This window comes from Jaculus jaculus, chromosome 2 (genome assembly GCF_020740685.1).
Source record: "Jaculus jaculus isolate mJacJac1 chromosome 2, mJacJac1.mat.Y.cur, whole genome shotgun sequence".
NCBI classification, from domain to species: Eukaryota; Metazoa; Chordata; class Mammalia; order Rodentia; family Dipodidae; genus Jaculus; species Jaculus jaculus.
Window position 1 is genome coordinate 101,284,875 of NC_059103.1, and position 17,196 is coordinate 101,302,070.

Consider the following 17,196-nt stretch of genomic DNA (forward strand, 5'->3'; position numbering starts at 1 on the left):
AAGAACCCTTCTGTGGTTTCCCATATTGTTGGCGTCGCATGTCCCACAGACTTTGTCACTTCGCGCCCAAGGTGCTAGCCTCTTACAGGAGGAGCAGGGCCAGCACCTGGGACCCGGCTTCGGGTTCCGGGTCCCCCTAGCCCGCGGGGCGGGGCCGGCGGGAGCTCAGCTGACCCGGGGCGGAGCCAGGCGCAGCGGGCTTTTTTCCGCGGCCGGGGCGGCCTGGGCCAGGGAGGCGAGCTGCGTCCCGCGGGGCCCCGTCTCGGGTTTGGACGGCCACCATGCGCGGCCCCCTCCTCCTGCTGCTGGCGCTGTGCGCAGCGCGCCGGGGGTCCGCGGCTGAGCGCTGCAGCTTGCGGGGAAGCTGGAGGCTGCGCGCCGGGAACGGCTCCCTGGAGCTGCCCGCCACCGTCCCCGGCTGCGTGCACAGTGCCCTGCTCGGACAGGGGCTCATCCAGGTACGCCCGCCCGCGCCGCGCCCGTCCCGGGGGTCTGTGGGCGCGGCATCCAGCTCCCCTGGGCGCGTGCGCGCTCTTGGGGGAGATGCTCAGGCCGTGGGGTGCAGACTAGTGGGGACCGACTCACACTCGCGGCCACGGCGGGAACCCCGGAGAGCGGAAGTGTACGCAGAGAAAATGCTGTTTCTCCGAGCAGTTTTCTTACTGCCATAGTTCTTGGCTCTAGCGTCTGAAGAGAAATTAACTGATTTGAGGATTGTAAGGGTTTACCGAGAGTAATGTCTCAGTTTTTCAGGGGTGAGATTTGCTATTGGTGCAAGGGATTGAGAAGGAGACCTATCTGAGTCAAGTTGGATTTGGGGTGCTCATGTCAAGCCTTAATGTTCAGGGTGTGTATGTACCACGTGCGTGCTCATGCAACCCAAACCCCTGTCCCTGCTAGGGACACATCGTACCACTTAGTTACATCCTATATCCTAAAGCCTAAATAAGTTATTTATTTATTTGGCTTTTCAAGGTAGGGTTTCGCTGTAGACCAGGCTGACCAAGAATTCATTATGTAGTCTCAGGGTGGCCTCGAATTTACAGCTATCCTCTTACCTCAGCCTCCTTAAAGACGTGTGCCACCACGCCCACCAACTTTAATTTAAAAAAATTAGTGTATACTCATTGTACAAAGTGATGGGCTTCATTATGATCTTTTCAAGCTTGTGCATCATGTATTTTGCTTATATTCATACCTTATAACACCCTCTTGTCCTCTGTCCCCGTGGTCCCTTCTACTTACTTCCCTCATAGCCTCATAGTCCCAGAATCCCCTTAGTCATCCACTTTGCTAATACACATTTAAAGCATTTTCCTTTTCTTTTTTGGTTTTTCGAGGTAGGGTCTCACTCTAGCCCAGGCTGACCTGGAATTCACTATGTAATCTCAGGCTGGCCTCGAACTCACGGCGATTCTCCTTACCTCTGCCTCCCGAGTGCTGGGATTAAAGGTGTGTGCTACCACGCCTGACTATTTGTTTTTTTCAAAAAAATTTTTTTTAAACAACTTCCATGATTATAAAAAATACCCCATGGTAATGCCCTCCCTTCCTCCACTTTCCCTTTGAAACTCCATTCTCCATCATATCCCCTCCCCCTCTCAATCAGTCTCTCTTTTGAGGTCATTGCCTTTTTGTCCTTATTATGAGGATTGTGAAGGTATTACTAGGCACTGTAAGATCATGGATATTGAGGTCAATTTCTGTATGGACAGTTACATTGTAAGGGGTTGTACCCTTACTTTAGCTCTTACATTCTTTCTGCTACCTCTTCCACAATGGACCCTGAGCCTTGAAGGGGGTGATAGAGATGTTTTAGTGCTGAGCACTCCTCTGTCACTTCTTCTCAGCACTATATTGCCTTTTGGGTCATCCCAGTGATCCTCGTCATCTGAAAAGAGAAACTTCTTGGAACAAAAGTGAGAGTAGCATTAATATATGAATATGAACACTAGGTGTCATGCTTACAGGGCACTTTGGTGAGAATAATTTGTGCATTTATCCAGACAAGAGTAGGCTTTATATGCTGAAGGCTCATGATCTCCACTGGCATAGGCTTTTGATAAGGTTTTCAGTGTCAGGCATGTATTTCCTCCCATAGAGCAGGCCTGCAGTCCATTTAGAGAGCAGTTGGTTTTCCCCAGAGCAGGCATGCCACTATGGCACCCATTCAGTCATTTGGCCTGTCTGGCCAAACTTGAGGCTTCCAGTGTCCACTGTTTTCACCGCTAATGCCTTCTGCCTCCCATAGGGCTGCATGCAGTGCAGCTTTTTTCCAGCTTTCAGTTGGCTGGACTACAGGAAGAAGATTTTTAGTTCAGCACCAGCTTGATTCCTCAGTGACCTTGCTGCCCAGGCATGTGAAGTCTTTAGCAATAGGGTCTTACCATCTGTTACTTGTGGGAAACAAGGGCCTTGGCAATAGCCTGTAATGTTTTGGAGGCAACAGGGACCTCCCTGGCCAACGACTCACTGGAAGGTATCCTATTCCTGGCACTGAAAATTTTCCAGTAGCAATCTATGGCTTCTGGATGTGCCATTATCCAAAAAAGTAGGCTTTCATATGTCTTATTCACAATATGTTGAATTTTGCTTGACCCTGCCCCCACCCTTCTCTTACTCAATCTCTTTCCCTGGCCTCACTTAGGCCATTCCACTCCCTGTAAACTGTTCTTTTACTTACATATGTACAATACCATCCCCTAAAGTCCTTCCCTCTCCTCCCTCCCTTATAGCCTTTTTCTAGCTTACTGGCCTCTGCTACCAAGTTTTGGTTTCAGCTCACACACAAGTGTAAACATTTGTAAGTAGGATCCATGTATGAGAGAGGACATATGATGTTTGGCTTTCTGGGCCTGGGTTACCTCACTTAGTATAATCCTTTCCAGATCCATCCATTTCCATGCAAAGTTCATCATTTTATTTTTCTTTACTGCTGAAAGAACTCCATTGTGTAAATGTACCACATCTTTATTATCTATTCATCTACTGAGTGACATCTAGGCTGGTTCCATTTCCTAGCTATTATGAATTGAACAGCAATAAACATGGTTGAGCAAGTATCTCTAAGGTAGTGAGAAGAGTCATTAGGATATCTGCCTAGGAGTGGTATTGCTGGGTCATATGGTAGATCTATTTTTCGTTGTCTCAGGAACCTTCACACTGATTTCCACAATGGCTGTACCAGACTACATTCCCACAACAGTGTAGAAAGGTTCCCCCTTTTCCACATCCTCCCCAACATTTATTGTTATTTGTTTTCTTTATGGTAGCTATTCTGACAAGAGGGAGATGGAATTTCAAAGTAGTTTTAATTTGCATTTCCCTAATGGCTAAAGATGTAGAACAATTTTTTAGATGTTTATATATGCCATCTGTATTTCTTCTTTTGAGAACTCTTTATTTAGTTCCATAGCCTTTTTTTGTTTTGTTTTTTGAGGTGGGCTCTCTCTCTGGTCCAGGCTGACCTGGAATTAACTACGTAGTCTGAGGGTGGCCTTGAACTCATGGAGATCATGGGATTAAAGGTGTACACTACCATGCCTGGCCATAGCCCATTTTTTAATTGGGTTGTTTGATTTCTTATTGTTTTGTTTTTTGAATTCTTTGTATATTCTGGATATTAATCCCCTGTCAGATATGTAGCTGGCAAAGATTTTCTCCCATTCTGTAGGTTGTCTATTTGCTCTATTCACAGTGTTCTTTGCTGTAAAAAAGCTTTGTAATTTCATGAGATCCCAGTGGCTGATTAGTGGTTTTATTTCCTGAGCAATTGGGATTATATTCAGAAAGTCATTGCCTATGCCAATATGTTGAAGGGTTTCACCTATCTTTTCCTCTAGCAGTTTCAGAGTTTCAGGTCTGATACTAAGGTCCCTTATCCATTTGGACTTGGTTCTTGTGCATGGAGAAAGACAAGAATTTATTTTCATCCTTTTACATATAGATATCCAGTTTTCCCAGCACCACTTGTTGAAGAGGCTGTCTTTCCTCCAATGAATATTTTTGGCACTTTTGTCAAAAATCAGATAGCTGTAGCTGCTTGGATCAATATCTGGGTCCTCTATTCTGTTCCATTGATCTATGTGTCTGTCTTTGTGCCAACACCATGCTGTTTTTGTTACTATGGCTTTGTAATATAACTTAAAATTGGGCATGGTAATACAACCAGCCTTGTTTTTGTTGCTCAAAATTGTTTTGGTTATTTGAATTTTTTTTTGTCCTTCCAAATGAATTTTAGGATTGTTTTTTCTATTTCTGTGAAGAATGTCATTGGAAATTTCTCACTTGAGTGTTTTAAAGTTCTCATTTTAGAGATCCTTCACTTCCTTGGTTAGGTTTATTCCAAGGTACTTTTTTTTTTGAGGCAATTGTGAATGGGATTTATTCCCTGATTTCATCTTCCACCTGTTTGTTGTTCGTATATAGGAAAGCTATTGATTTCTGTGTGTTTATTTTGTATCCTGCTGCTTTGATAAAAGTATTTATCAGCTCTAACAGTTTGCTGGTAGAGTCTTTAGGGTTCTTTATGTATAGAATTACATCATTTGCAAATAATGATAATTTGATTTCTTCCTTTCCAATCTGTATCCCTTTTATGAATGTCTCTTGCCTTAATGGTATCGCTAAGACTTCCAGTACTATATTAAATAAAAGTGAGTACATTACATACCCTTGTCTTGTTCCTGAATTTAGTGGAAAAGCTTCAAGTTTTTCACCATTTAGTATTATATTGGCTGTAGGTTTGTCATAAATAGCTTTTATTATGTTGAGATGTGTTCCTTCTATTCCTAGTTTCTGTGGAACTTTTACCATGAAGGGATGTAGGATTTTGTTGAATGTTTTTCCTGCATCTATTGAGATGATCATGTGATTTTTGTCCTTCAGTCCATTTATATAGTGTATTACACTTATTGATTTGCATATATTGAACCATCCCTGCATCTCTGGTTGGTATAGTTTTAAGAAAGGGTCTTACTCTGTTTCTTGTTATTTAGAAATATTATTTCTTTGCAAGCAGAGAGAGATTGAGAGAAGTGGGGGTGGGGGATGGGGAGTGGGAGAAAGAGAGAGAGGGCACACCAGGACCTTCAGCCAGTGCAAATGAACTCCGGATCCATGTGTCCCTTTGTGCATCTGGCTTTATGTAGGTATTGTGAAATTGAATCCCAGTCCTTAAGCTTTGCAGGCAAACCTTTAATCACTGAGCCATCTCTCCAGTCTTTTATTCTGTTTTTATTTTTTTCCTTTCAAATGTTTTTTTATTAACAACTTCCATGATCATAAAAAATACTCCATGGTAATGCCCCCCCTTTCCCCTTTGAAGCTCCATTCTACATTGTATCTCCTCCCCCTCTCAATCAGTCTCTCTTTTCTTTTGATGTCATGATTTTCCTCCTCTCATGATGGTCTTGTGTAGGTAGTGTCAGGCACGGTGAGGTCATGTGTATCCAGGCCATTTTGTGTCTGGAGGGAGCACGTTGTAAGGAGTCCTACACTTCCTTTGGCTCTTACATTCTTTCCACCACCTCTTCCACAATGGACCCTGATCCTTGGAAGGTATGATAGAGATATTGTAGTGCTGAGCACTCCTGTCACTTCTTTCCAGCACCATGATGCCTTCTGAGTCATCCCAAGGTCACTGCCATCTGAAAAGAGAAGATTCTCTACCATATATGGTATATAATGGTAGCCAATCTGACAGGAGTGAGATGGAATCTCAATGTAGTTTTAATCTGCATTTCCCTGATGACTAGGGATGTAGAACTTTTTTTCAGATGCTTATATGCCATCTGTATTTCTTCTTTTGAGAACTCTGTATTTAGTTCCATAGCCCATTTTTTAAAATATTTTTAAAAAACTTTTTATTTTATTTATTTATTTGAGAGTGACAGACACAGAGAGAAAGACAGATAGAGGGAGAGAGAGGGAATGGGCGTGCCAGGGCTTCCAGCCTCTGCAAACGAACTCCAGACGCGTGCGCCCCCTTGTGCATCTGGCTAACGTGGGACCTGGGGAACCGAGCCTCGAACCGGGGTCTTTAGGCTTCCCAGGCAAGCGCTTAACCGCTAAGCCATCTCTCCAGCCCCATAGCCCATTTTTTAACTGGCTTGTTTGATTTCTTATTATTTAATTTTTTGAGTTCTTTGTATATCCTAGATATTAATCCTCTATTTATATATAAAATATATAAATCCTTAGATTTATAGCTAGCAAAGATTTTTCCCATTCTGTAGGTTGCCTCTTTCCTTGTGAATACACAGTGTCCTTTGCTGTATAAAATCTTTGTAATTTCAAGAGGTCCCAGTGGTTAATCTGTGGTTTTATTTCCTGAGCAATTGGGGTTATAATTCAGAAAGTCTTTGCTAAGACCAATATGTTGAAAGGTTTCCCCTACTTTTTCGAAACTCTAGCAGTTTCAGAGTTTCAGGTCTGATGTTAAGGTCTTTAATCCATCTGGACTTAATTCCTGTGCATGGAGAGAGAGAAGAATCTATTTTCACCCTTCTACACATACATATCCCGTTTCCCCAGCACCATTTGCTGAAGAGGCTGTCTTTTCTCCAATGAGAATTTTTTGGCATTTTTGTAGAATATCAGGTGGCTATAGCTACCCGGACTTACATCTGGGTCCTCTATTCTGTTCCATAGATCTATATGTCTGCTTTTGTGCCAGTACCATGCTGTTTTTGTTACAATGGCTCTGTAGTATAGGTTCAAATCAGGTATGGTGATATCACCAGCCTTATTTTTGTTGCTCAGTGTTGTTTTAGATATTTGAGATTTTTTTTTTGTGATTCCAAATGAATTTTTGGATTGTTTTTTCTATTGCTGTGAAAAGTGCCATTGGGATTTTGGTGGGGATTGCATTAAATGTGCAGATTGCTTTTGGTAAGATTGCCTTCAGCTAGTGCAAATGAACTCCAGATCCATGTGCCCCTTTGTGCATCTGGCTTTATGTAGGTATTGTGGAATTGAACCCCAGTCCTTAGGGTTGGCCGGCAAGCCCTTAATCACTGAACCGTCTCTCCAGCCTTTTACTCTGTTTTCAATTTTTAAAAATATTTTTAAAAAAATTTATTTGCAGCCGGGCATGGTAGTTCACGCCTTTAATCCCAGCACTTGGGAGGCAGAGGTAGGAGGATTGTGGTGAGTTCAAGGTCACCCTGAGACTACATAGTGAATTCCAGGTCAGCCTGAGCCAGAATGAGACCCTACCTCAAAAAACCAAACCAAACCAAACCAAACCAAAACAAAACAAAACAAAAATTTATTTGCAAGGAGGGGAGAGTGGGAGAAGGAGAGAGAGAGGGAGAGGAAAAGGCATGCGAGGGGGCTGGAGAGACGGCTTAGCGGTTAAGCACTTGCCTGTGAAGCCTAAGGACCCCGGTTCGAGGCTCGGCTCCCCAGGTCCCACGTTAGCCAGATGCACAAGGGGGCGCACACGTCTGGAGTTCGTTTGCAGTGGCTGGAGGCCCTGGCGCGCCCATTCTCTCTCTCTCTATGTGCCTCTTTCTCTCTCTCTCTCTGTCACTCTCAAATAAATACAAATAAAAATTAAAAAAAAAAAAAAAGGCATGCCAGGGCCTCTAGTTGCTGCAAATGAACTACGGATGCATGTGCCATTGCATCTGGATTTATGTGGGCACTGGGAATCAGGGAATAGAACCTGGGTCGTTCGGCTTTGCAGACAAGCGCCTTAACCTCCATCCCTGTTTAACATTTTAAGGAACTGTCATAATAATTTTTGCAGGAAACCTACATTGCTTTCTTCATGTATATATGTGTGTGGTGCGTGTGCATGCATGTCTGTATGTTCATATGTGTATGAGTACCTGAGTGTGCTGGTGCATATATAGGCCAGAGTTTGACATGGGCTATCTTCCTCCATCATTCTGCATATTATTCCTTGAGACAGTCTCTCACATAGCACCACACTGGACGTCTTCACATGGGCACTGGGGCTCTCAATGCAGGTCCTCATGTTGCACTCAACACACTGAGCCATCTCCCCAGCCCCACCCAATGTCATTGTTAAGGCTGACTTGGTTGAGAGTCAATTTTTTTTCAGAGGACATGTGAGGTTTTGTGTGTGTGTGTGTGTGTTGGTGAGGAGAGGGAGAGAGACCTATAGATGGCTACTCCAGCCTACAGACCCATGCTTGGCATCCAGAGCACAGGGGTTTGCACCCTTCGCTGCTTTCGCTGTTGCACTTCCCACACATATTCTTCTCAGATCTCTGCCTGGGAGAAGATGTACTTGTCTTTGCTGTGCCTGGGGGTAGCATGTGATGGTCCAGTTCTCATAGCAACTCTAGAGATAAGGAGGTCTTTTTTTGGATGTCTTTAGTTTTTTTTTAAATTTATTTTATTATTATTTTTTTATTTAATCAGAGAGAAAACACAGGGACACCATTGCAGATAAAGTTCAGACACATGTACCACTTCATGCACCTGAACTTGTGCCCTAGACTTTGCTGGCAAGCACCTTTGACCACTGAGCCATTTCCCCAGACCTTTCCTGGATTTCATAAATAGCATGGACTTATGAAGTCCACAGAAGTTAGAGAACATGTCCAATATCAAATAGCAACCAGATGACAGAAACAAAAGTTTAATCTAGGTTTACATTGTCTCCATAGTCTGGATGCTATACCATGCCATGCTAACCAGAGTGCTTTGAAATATAAAACCACTATTTTTTTATTTTATGTTCTGAGATAGGGTCTTCTTAAGTTGCTCAGGCTGGCCTTGAACTTTGTCTTTTCTTGCCTCAGCCTCCCAAGCAATTGGAATTACAGGTCCTATGCCATCATACATGACTCAGAAATTAAGCATTTTTATTATTGACGACTTCCATAATTATAGACAATAAACCATGGTAATGCCCTCCCCCACTTTCTCATTCACAACTCTATTTTCCATCATATCCCCTCCTCCTCACAGTCAATCTCTCTTTTATTTTGATGTCATTATCTTTTCATCATATTATACTAGTCTTGTGTAGGTAGTTCCAGGCACTGTGAGGTCATGGGTATCTAGGCCATTTTGTGTCTGGAAGAGTGCACTGTAAGGAATCCTACCCTTCCTTTGGCTCTTACATTCTTTCTGCTACCTCTTCCACAATGGACCCTGAACCTTGGAAGGTGTGATAGAGATATTTCAGTGTTGAGCACTCCTCTGTCATTTCATCTCAGCACCATTGTGCCTTTTGAGTCATCCCAGAGGTCACCACCATCTGAAAAGAGAAGCTTCTCTAACCAAAAGTGTGAATAGCATTAATATATGGGTACGGATGTTAAGAAATGTGTTTACCACGCAGTTTGGTGAGTATAATATGTGCATTTAGCCAGACGCCAGCAGGTTTTACACCCCTAGGGCTCATGACTTCCCCCATCATAGGTTTTCAATATCAGGCATGTATTCCCTCCAGTGGAGTGGGCCTCCAGCCCAATTAGAGACCAGTTGGTTTCCTCCATAACAGGCATGCTACTGTTGCACCCATTGGCTCATTTGGCCTGACTGGCCAAACTTGAGGCTTGCAGTATATCCACTATTGGTTACCTCCACTTACGCCTTCTCTCTCTCTCTCATGGAACTACATGCAGTGTAGCTTTTCTGTCAGCTAGTGTACAGGGATGAGGTTTTCAGCTCAGCTCCAGCAAGATTTCTTAGTGAACTTGCAGCCCAAGCATGTGGAGTCTTCAGCAATAAGAAATGCATTTTATTTAATTTTTTATTTATGAGAGAGGGAGGCAGATAGAGAGAGAGAATGTGCACGCCAGGGCCTCTACCCACTGTAAACACACTCCAGATGCATGTGCCCTGTTGGGCATCTGGCTTATGTGGGTCCTGGGGAATAGAACTGGGGTCCTTAGGCTTCACAGGTAAATGCTTTAACCACTGAGCAATTTTCCCAGCCCCAAATCATGCATTTTTTAAAAAAAGTCCTATTTTCAAGGACACCCTGAGACTACAGAGTGAATTTCAGGGCAGTCTGGGCTAGAGTGAGACCCTACCTCAAAAAAGAAACACCACCACCACCAAAAGTACTATCTACTAGAGTTAGACAGAAGTTCTGACCTGGTGCTCAGGTCTTCCTTTCTTTCCTCTATCCTTCCTCCCTCTTTCCCTTCTTTCTTCTTTCTCCCTTCCTTTCCTCCTTCTCCTTTCCCCCTTTCTCCCGTCTTCCTTTCCTTCCTCCCTCTATCATTCTCTCCCTTCCTTTCTTCCTTCTCCCTTCTTCCTTTCTTCCTCTTCCCACTCCTTCCTTTCCCATTTCTCCCTCCTTTCTTTTTTAATTGTTTTAATATTTTTAAAAAATAGTTTTTTTATTTGGAAGCAGAGAGAGATAGAGAGAAGAGAGACAGATAGAGGGAGAATGGGCATGTCAGGGTCTCTAGCTCCTGCAAACAAACTCCAGACATATGTGCCCCTTGTGCATCTGGCTTACGTGGGTCCTGGGGAATCAAACTTGGGTCCTTTGGCTTTGTAGGCAAACACCTTAACCACCAAGCCATCTCTCCAGTACCCCCCTGTTTTTTTAAAAAAACAAAACCAAAAACATTTATTTTATTTATTTGAGAGAGAGAGAGAGAGAGAGAGAGAGGGAGGGAGGGAGGAGTAGAGAGAGGGAGAGGAAGGGAGAGAATGGGCATACCAGGGCCTTCAGCTGCTACAAACGAACTCCAAATGCATGTGCCACCTTATGCATCTGGCTTAGGTGTGTCTTGGGAAATAGAACCTGGATTCCTTGGCTTTGCAGGCAAGTGCCTTAACCGCTAAGCCAACTCTCCAGCCCTCTCCCACCTTTCTTTCCTTCCTTTCCCCTCCCTTCTTTCCTTCCTTTTCTACTTAGCTCCCTCCCTCCCCTTTTCCCTTCTATGGGAGATAACAGAAAGAAAGTGAATGTTTTATATTGCAGTGAACATTCTCCAATATGTTTTCTTAAAGGTAAATTATTTTCAAATTTAATAATTTATTCTTATTTAACAAACTACATGCGATATTAGCCTCAATTGACCCTGGTGTCCTGAGTCTTCACTTTCATCTGCTTTGAGAATGCTTGAGTTTATTCCACAAGGCCTTTTTCATCTAATAATCCAATGGGAAATAGTGACTTTAGCATATCAGATGGCTGCCCCATGTTATAGGGCTACCTGCATATCAAGAAAAAAGAGATGGTGACTACTTAATGACAAAGTGTAATTATTGTGTAATAGCAAACACTTCATCATCCAACTCATTTCCAAGGTTGTATCTTCACAGATATTTGGAAAAACTATTTGAGTAAGGTGGTACTTGTAAATGTGTAAATGCATGTAATGTATTTTGATCATAATTTCCTGTTGCAGTCATATTTGCATTGCTGGTAGAAATCACCCAACCAAGAACAGCTTATGGGAAAAAGAGGTTTATTTTGGCTTACAGGCTTGAGGGGAAGCTCCACGGTGGCAGGGGAAAACGATGGCATAAGCAGAGGGTGGACCTCACCCCTTGGCCAACATAAGGTGGACAATAGGAACAGGACAGTGTGCCAAACACTGGCATGGGGAAACTGACTATAACACCCATAAGCCCACCCCCAACAATACACTCCCTCCAGGAGGCATTAATTCCCAAATCTCCATCAGCTGGGAACCTAGCATTCAGAACACCTAAGTTTATGGGGGACACCTGAATCAAACCACCACACCTCCTGTTACCTTCTTTTGTCCCCTACCCCTTTCCATGGGACTTCTTTCCACTTAGTTTCTCTGATGTCATGTTTTATTGTTTTTTTTTCTTCTTCTTCCTTCATCTATAATGACATGTTGATGAGCCCAATATTTTTCAGGTCTTGTGCAGGTCATGACAGCTGCTGTGGTGTCATGAATGCAATGGCTGCTTTGTGTCCAGAGCTCAGTGTTCCAAAGCACTCCTTCCCATCCTTTGGAATTTATATTCTTTCCATCACCTCTTTTTGCAATGCTCTGAGTCTTGCAGTATGTGCTAGAGAGGTCTCATTTAGTGCTAAAGACTCATGTGTTACTTCTCAGCACTTGGACAAGGTTTGAATCTTTTCAGGAGTCACTGTGTTATACACAGCTCCACGTTGCTGGGATGAACATCCAGACCAGGCACAGTTTAGGGGAGCAAGGGATTTATTTCAAGTTTATAGATCCAGGTGTGTGGGGGGCGGGGAGGAGTTCCATCAGTGGCAGCAGAAGCTGTTTCCAGACATCCAAGCAGAGAGAAACCATCACCAGGCAGCAAACACCCAAAGCGACCAGCACAAACCTGATAACAAGCAACAGGGCCCTGCCAGAGCTCAGACTGTTCTGCATACCTTTGGGCTGGAAATCAGGTCTTCCCCAGAAACACCCTAGATCTGGACCCCAGGATCCACCCCCCAGTGACACCTCTTCCAGCCAGATGGCTGAAAATCCAAGTTACAAGTTTTAATAAAACACCTGAGTTGGGACTCAGCAGTTAAAGGGCTTGCCTGCAAAGCATAACAATCTCAGTTTGAGCTCCCAGGACCCACATAAGCCAGATACACAGGGTGGCACATGTATCTGGAGTTTGTTTTCAGTGACTAGAGGCCCTGGCATGCCAATTCTGTCTTTCTCTCACAAATAAATAAATGAATAAATAAATAAATAAATAAATAAAATAAGAATTAAAAACACACACACACGAGTCTATGGGGGAACATGCATTCAAACTACCATGGATTGTCATCTACAAAAGAAGCTTCTATGATCAAAAGTGAGAGAGCAACACTAATCTGTGGGCATAAACATAAATATTTAGAGGGCAAATTGATGGGTACACCATATCCATTTAGCCAAACAATAGTAGTAGCTCCCTCCTTAGAGCCTGTGACCTTCCCATCCATGGGGTTTAAAAAAAATTTTGTTGTTGTTGTTGTTTTTTAACCTTTTTGTTTGCTTTTACTTATTTGAGGGCAACAGAGAGAGAGAGAAAGAGGCAGATATAGAGAGAGAATGGGCGCGCCAGGGCCTCCAGCCACTGCAAACTGAACTCCAGATGTGTGCGCCCCCTTGTGCATCTGGCTAACGTGGGTCCTAGAGAACCGAGCCTTGAACCGGGGTCCTCAGGCTTCACAGGCAAGCGCTTAACTGCTAAGCCATCTCTCCAGCCCTGTTGTTTGTTTTTTTGAGGTAGGGTCTCACTCTAACCCATGTTGACCTGGAATTCATTATGTAGTATCAGGATGGCCTCAAATTCACAGCAATCCTACGTCAGCCTCCCAAGTGCTGGGATTAAAGGTGTGCACCACCACACCCGGCTTCCCATCCATAGGCTTCTGACCAGGTTTTCAGTAGCAGGCCTAAATATTTCCTTGTGTGGAATGTGCCTCAAATCTCATCAGAGAGTACTTAGTTACTCCCTGTCATCGTCAGCTCCATGCTGCTGGGATGAACCTCCAAACCAGAAACCGTTTCAGGCTTACAGATCCAGTGGAAGTTCCATGATGGTGGAAGAAGCTGGCTCCCTTTACCAAATCCATGCCGAAAGAAACTGCCACCAGCACAGTGAGTAAGAACCGAACAGCTGGGAACTCCAGGCAGAGCTCAAGCGCTCTGCATACCTTAGGCTGCAATTCAGATCCACCCCCAGGAACACGATAGGGCTGGACCCCAGGATCCACCCACAGTGACACTTCTTCCAACTAGGCTACTGGAATGCAAGTTACAGCTTTAGTAAAACATCTGTGTCTAGTAGGGAACATAAATTCCAACTACCACACTCCCATAACACTCATGCCATTCTTCCGTCAGTGGGTATGCCTTCTCTGGCGAAGAGGTTATGCAGCTTGCATGGTCCACTGTTGGGTTAAGACTCTTGAAGACTTTTCTTCCCCAGCAGCCTGCATGGCACTTTACGCTACTTCATGGTTTTTTATTTTAATTATCTATCGTCCGTCCGTCCGTCCGTCCGTCCATCCATCCATCCATCCATCCATCCATCTATCTATCTATCTATCTACCTATCTATCTCTCTATCTATCTATTTATCTATCACCTATCCATTTATCATCTATCTATAATTATCTATCTATCTATCTATGTATCTATCTATCTATGTATCTATCTATCTATGTATCTATCTATCTATGTATCTATCTATCTATGTATCTATCTATCTATGTATCTATGTATCTATCTATGTATCTATCTATGTATGTATGAATGACAGAGAGAGATTGAACGAGAAAGAATGAATATGGCTGTGCCAATGCCTCTTGCAACTGCAAATGAACTCCAAATGCACGTGTCACTTTGTACACCTGGCTTTATGTGAGTACTGGGGAATTAAACCCGAGCCAACAGGCTTTATGAGCAAGCACCTTCAATGGATGAGCCATCTCCCCAGCTCCTTCATGTCTAAAAAACAAAACCCAATGCTTGCCTGGTGTGGTGACACATGCCTTTAATTCCAGCACTCAGGAGGCAGAGGTAGGAGGATTGGTGTGAGTTCGAGGCCACCCTGAGACTACATAGTGAATTCCAGGTCAGCCTTGTCTGGAGTGAGGCCCTACCTCGAAAAAACAACAACAGAAAACAAAAGACCAAAACAAGAAGAAAAATGCTTATATGAGCATGGGTGGGGGTTATTGACTGGAGCATGGTATGGTAACTTATCACTAGCTACATCAGCATTGAAGAAAACGTCTCTTCCTACCCCAGCAACCATTAACTGCCAATTGCAACTCAGGGAGGGGTGGGACCTCATGAACCCCTTTCCACCCATGATGGAAGTTGATGGGCCCGATCTTATGCAGATGACCACAGCTGCTGTGAGTTCGTGAGTGCAGTGGCCGTGTTCATGACGTACTCCTGGCCTCAGTCCTCACATAGTTTGACGTCTAGTTGTATCACTACTGCCAGTAGCTCCTCTGGGAGGAGGGGGAATCTCAGGAGTCCCTTCCCCATCTATGATGGACTGTTGGCTGTTCAGCCTCGTGTAGGGAAACCACAGCTGCTGTGAGTTCATGAATACAACGCCCATGTTACATCCAGAAGCCAAACAACATACCCCATCCTCTGACTCTTACCTTCCTTCAGCCACCCATTCTGCAATGTTCCCTGTTCCTGGAAAGGTGTGACACAGATGTCCCATTTATGGGTGAGCACTCAACACTGACGCATGGGCTGTACCTATGCACTCTTTGAAGGCTCGAAGCTGACAATTGAGAAACCAGATTGGAGAGTACAGCTTTTGCTGAATGGAGCACATTGAAGCCTCCATGCCGTGTAGGGTGGCTTAGCATCACAGCAACATTGCTTATTTTTATATTTATTATAGGACTTGGCACATGGAAGGTCATGTCCTTATGTTAATGTATTTCTGTTAATGATTATATTAATATAATAATTATGTGAATATATGTTAATAACATATGAGCATATGTTAATAATTTTTAAGCTCTAACAATTAAATGAAAACCCATCTACTCACCATCCAGTTTGTAAGCCTGCACATCACCAGTGCCATAGCATTACTTGCTGCTCTCAAGCCCATTTCCCACTTCCTCCACAGCACCATCAGCTTTTCCTCACTGTAATAAATACCTGAGCTAATTAGCTTATAAACACAAAATGTTTATTTTGGCTCCCAGTTTTGCAATTTGCAATTCAGTTCAATTGGCTTCATTGTTTGGGAGCCTTGGTAACACATCGTGGTGTCAATGTGCATTGTTCACGGCATGGTCGAGAGATTGAGACGAGGAGGGGCTGGGTCTGCCCGTCTCTCTCTCTGTGTCTCTGATTTCCTTCCTTCCTTCCTTCCTTCCTTCCTTCCTCCCCTCCCCTCCCCTCCCCTTCCCCTCCCCCTCCCTGCCCCACCCTTCCCCCTCCCTCCCCCTCCCTCCCCCCTCCCTCCCTCCCCCCTCCCTCCCTCCCTCCCTCCCTCCCTCCCTCCCTCCCTCCCTCTCTCTCTCTCTCTCTCTCTCTCTCTCTTTCTTTCTTTCTTTCTTTCTTTCTTTCTTTCTTTCTTTCTTTCTTTCTTTCTTTCTTTCTTTCAATTTAGGGTCTGTGCCTAGGCCAGGCTGACCTGGAATTCACTCTGTAGTCTCAGACTGGCCTTGAGTTCACAGTGATCCTCCTACTTCTGCCACCTGCACCACGATGCCTGGCTCTAGTTTTCTTTTTGAGACAGTGTCTTGTTATGTAGCTCAGCTAGTCTTGAGCTCACTTTGTGGCCCAGGCTGACCTTGACGTCATAGCAATCCTCCTACCTTAACCTTCCTTGAGTCAGGATTATAGATGCACATGCTTAGCTCACATGGGTTGTTGTTATATAAGAAGTGTGGTAAAGGCCAATTATGAATGACTAGCTAGGCACACAAAGCAGCGCTGACACTGTCAGTATTGATGGTGTCTCTTACAGGCCACGGTAGTGGGTAATGATTAAGTGTGTGGAAGCTGAGCCAGATTTTCTAGGTCTGAGTCACTGGCTCCTGTCTAGTAGCTATTTGACTTTGCACCTTGAACTCTTCATTAGCAAATGGGAATGATAATGGTATCTACTCAGTAGGTCACAGGCAGTAAACTTCTGGCTCTTATTAGTGTTGCTGCAGGTATCAGCTGGCACAGCAGGGTCAGTGTATGTGGCATGAGGCCCTGTGGTGTGGTTGCAGGAATGCTGACCATAGTGGAGGAGTAAGTTGCTTTCCTTCGTGAAGACACTTCTGCTCAGTCATGGGCTTTAAGACAGCAACTTCACAATTTGTAGCCTTAAGTTTCTTCCTAGATAACTTGTTGTTGAACTACATATGTTTATTATGATGATAGGAGTATGCAAGTGTCTCCCCTGAAGGCTGGTATGCAGTAGTCAACAATGACTGCATAGTAGTCTTAGGGCTCATAGGTTTGTTTAGCAGCTTACATTGCTCCTTAGTCACGAGAGGTAACTCTGAACTGCTGTTTGCTTTCTTTTCTGTTTTCTTTCTATTTTGGGGGTGTGTGTGGGTGGACTGGGGCGGGGGAGGTGTGGCATGGAGTTTGGGGAGGGGCTGGGGGAAGATAAGGGCTGGGCTGTTCTGTTTGCTTTAAACAATACTCAGGTTTTGTTTTGCCCCCCCCCCCCCCCCCCCCCCCGCCTCAGGTAGGGCCTCACTCTAGCTCAGGCTGACCTGGAACTCACTATGTAGTATCAGGGTGGCCTTGAACTCATGGCAATCCTCCT

At 44.2% G+C, this 17,196-nt stretch overlaps 1 protein-coding gene across 1 annotated transcript in view; it reads left to right on the top strand.

The window, feature by feature from the left end:
• The first annotated feature begins 281 nt into the window (after positions 1–281).
• Manba (mannosidase beta) overlaps positions 282–17,196 on the top strand; it is a 123,116-nt gene continuing 106,201 nt past the window's right edge. The window contains exon 1 of the mRNA XM_004662987.2: positions 282–458. Coding sequence (XP_004663044.1) covers positions 282–458 — 177 coding nt within the window. The remainder of the gene's footprint in view (positions 459–17,196) is intronic.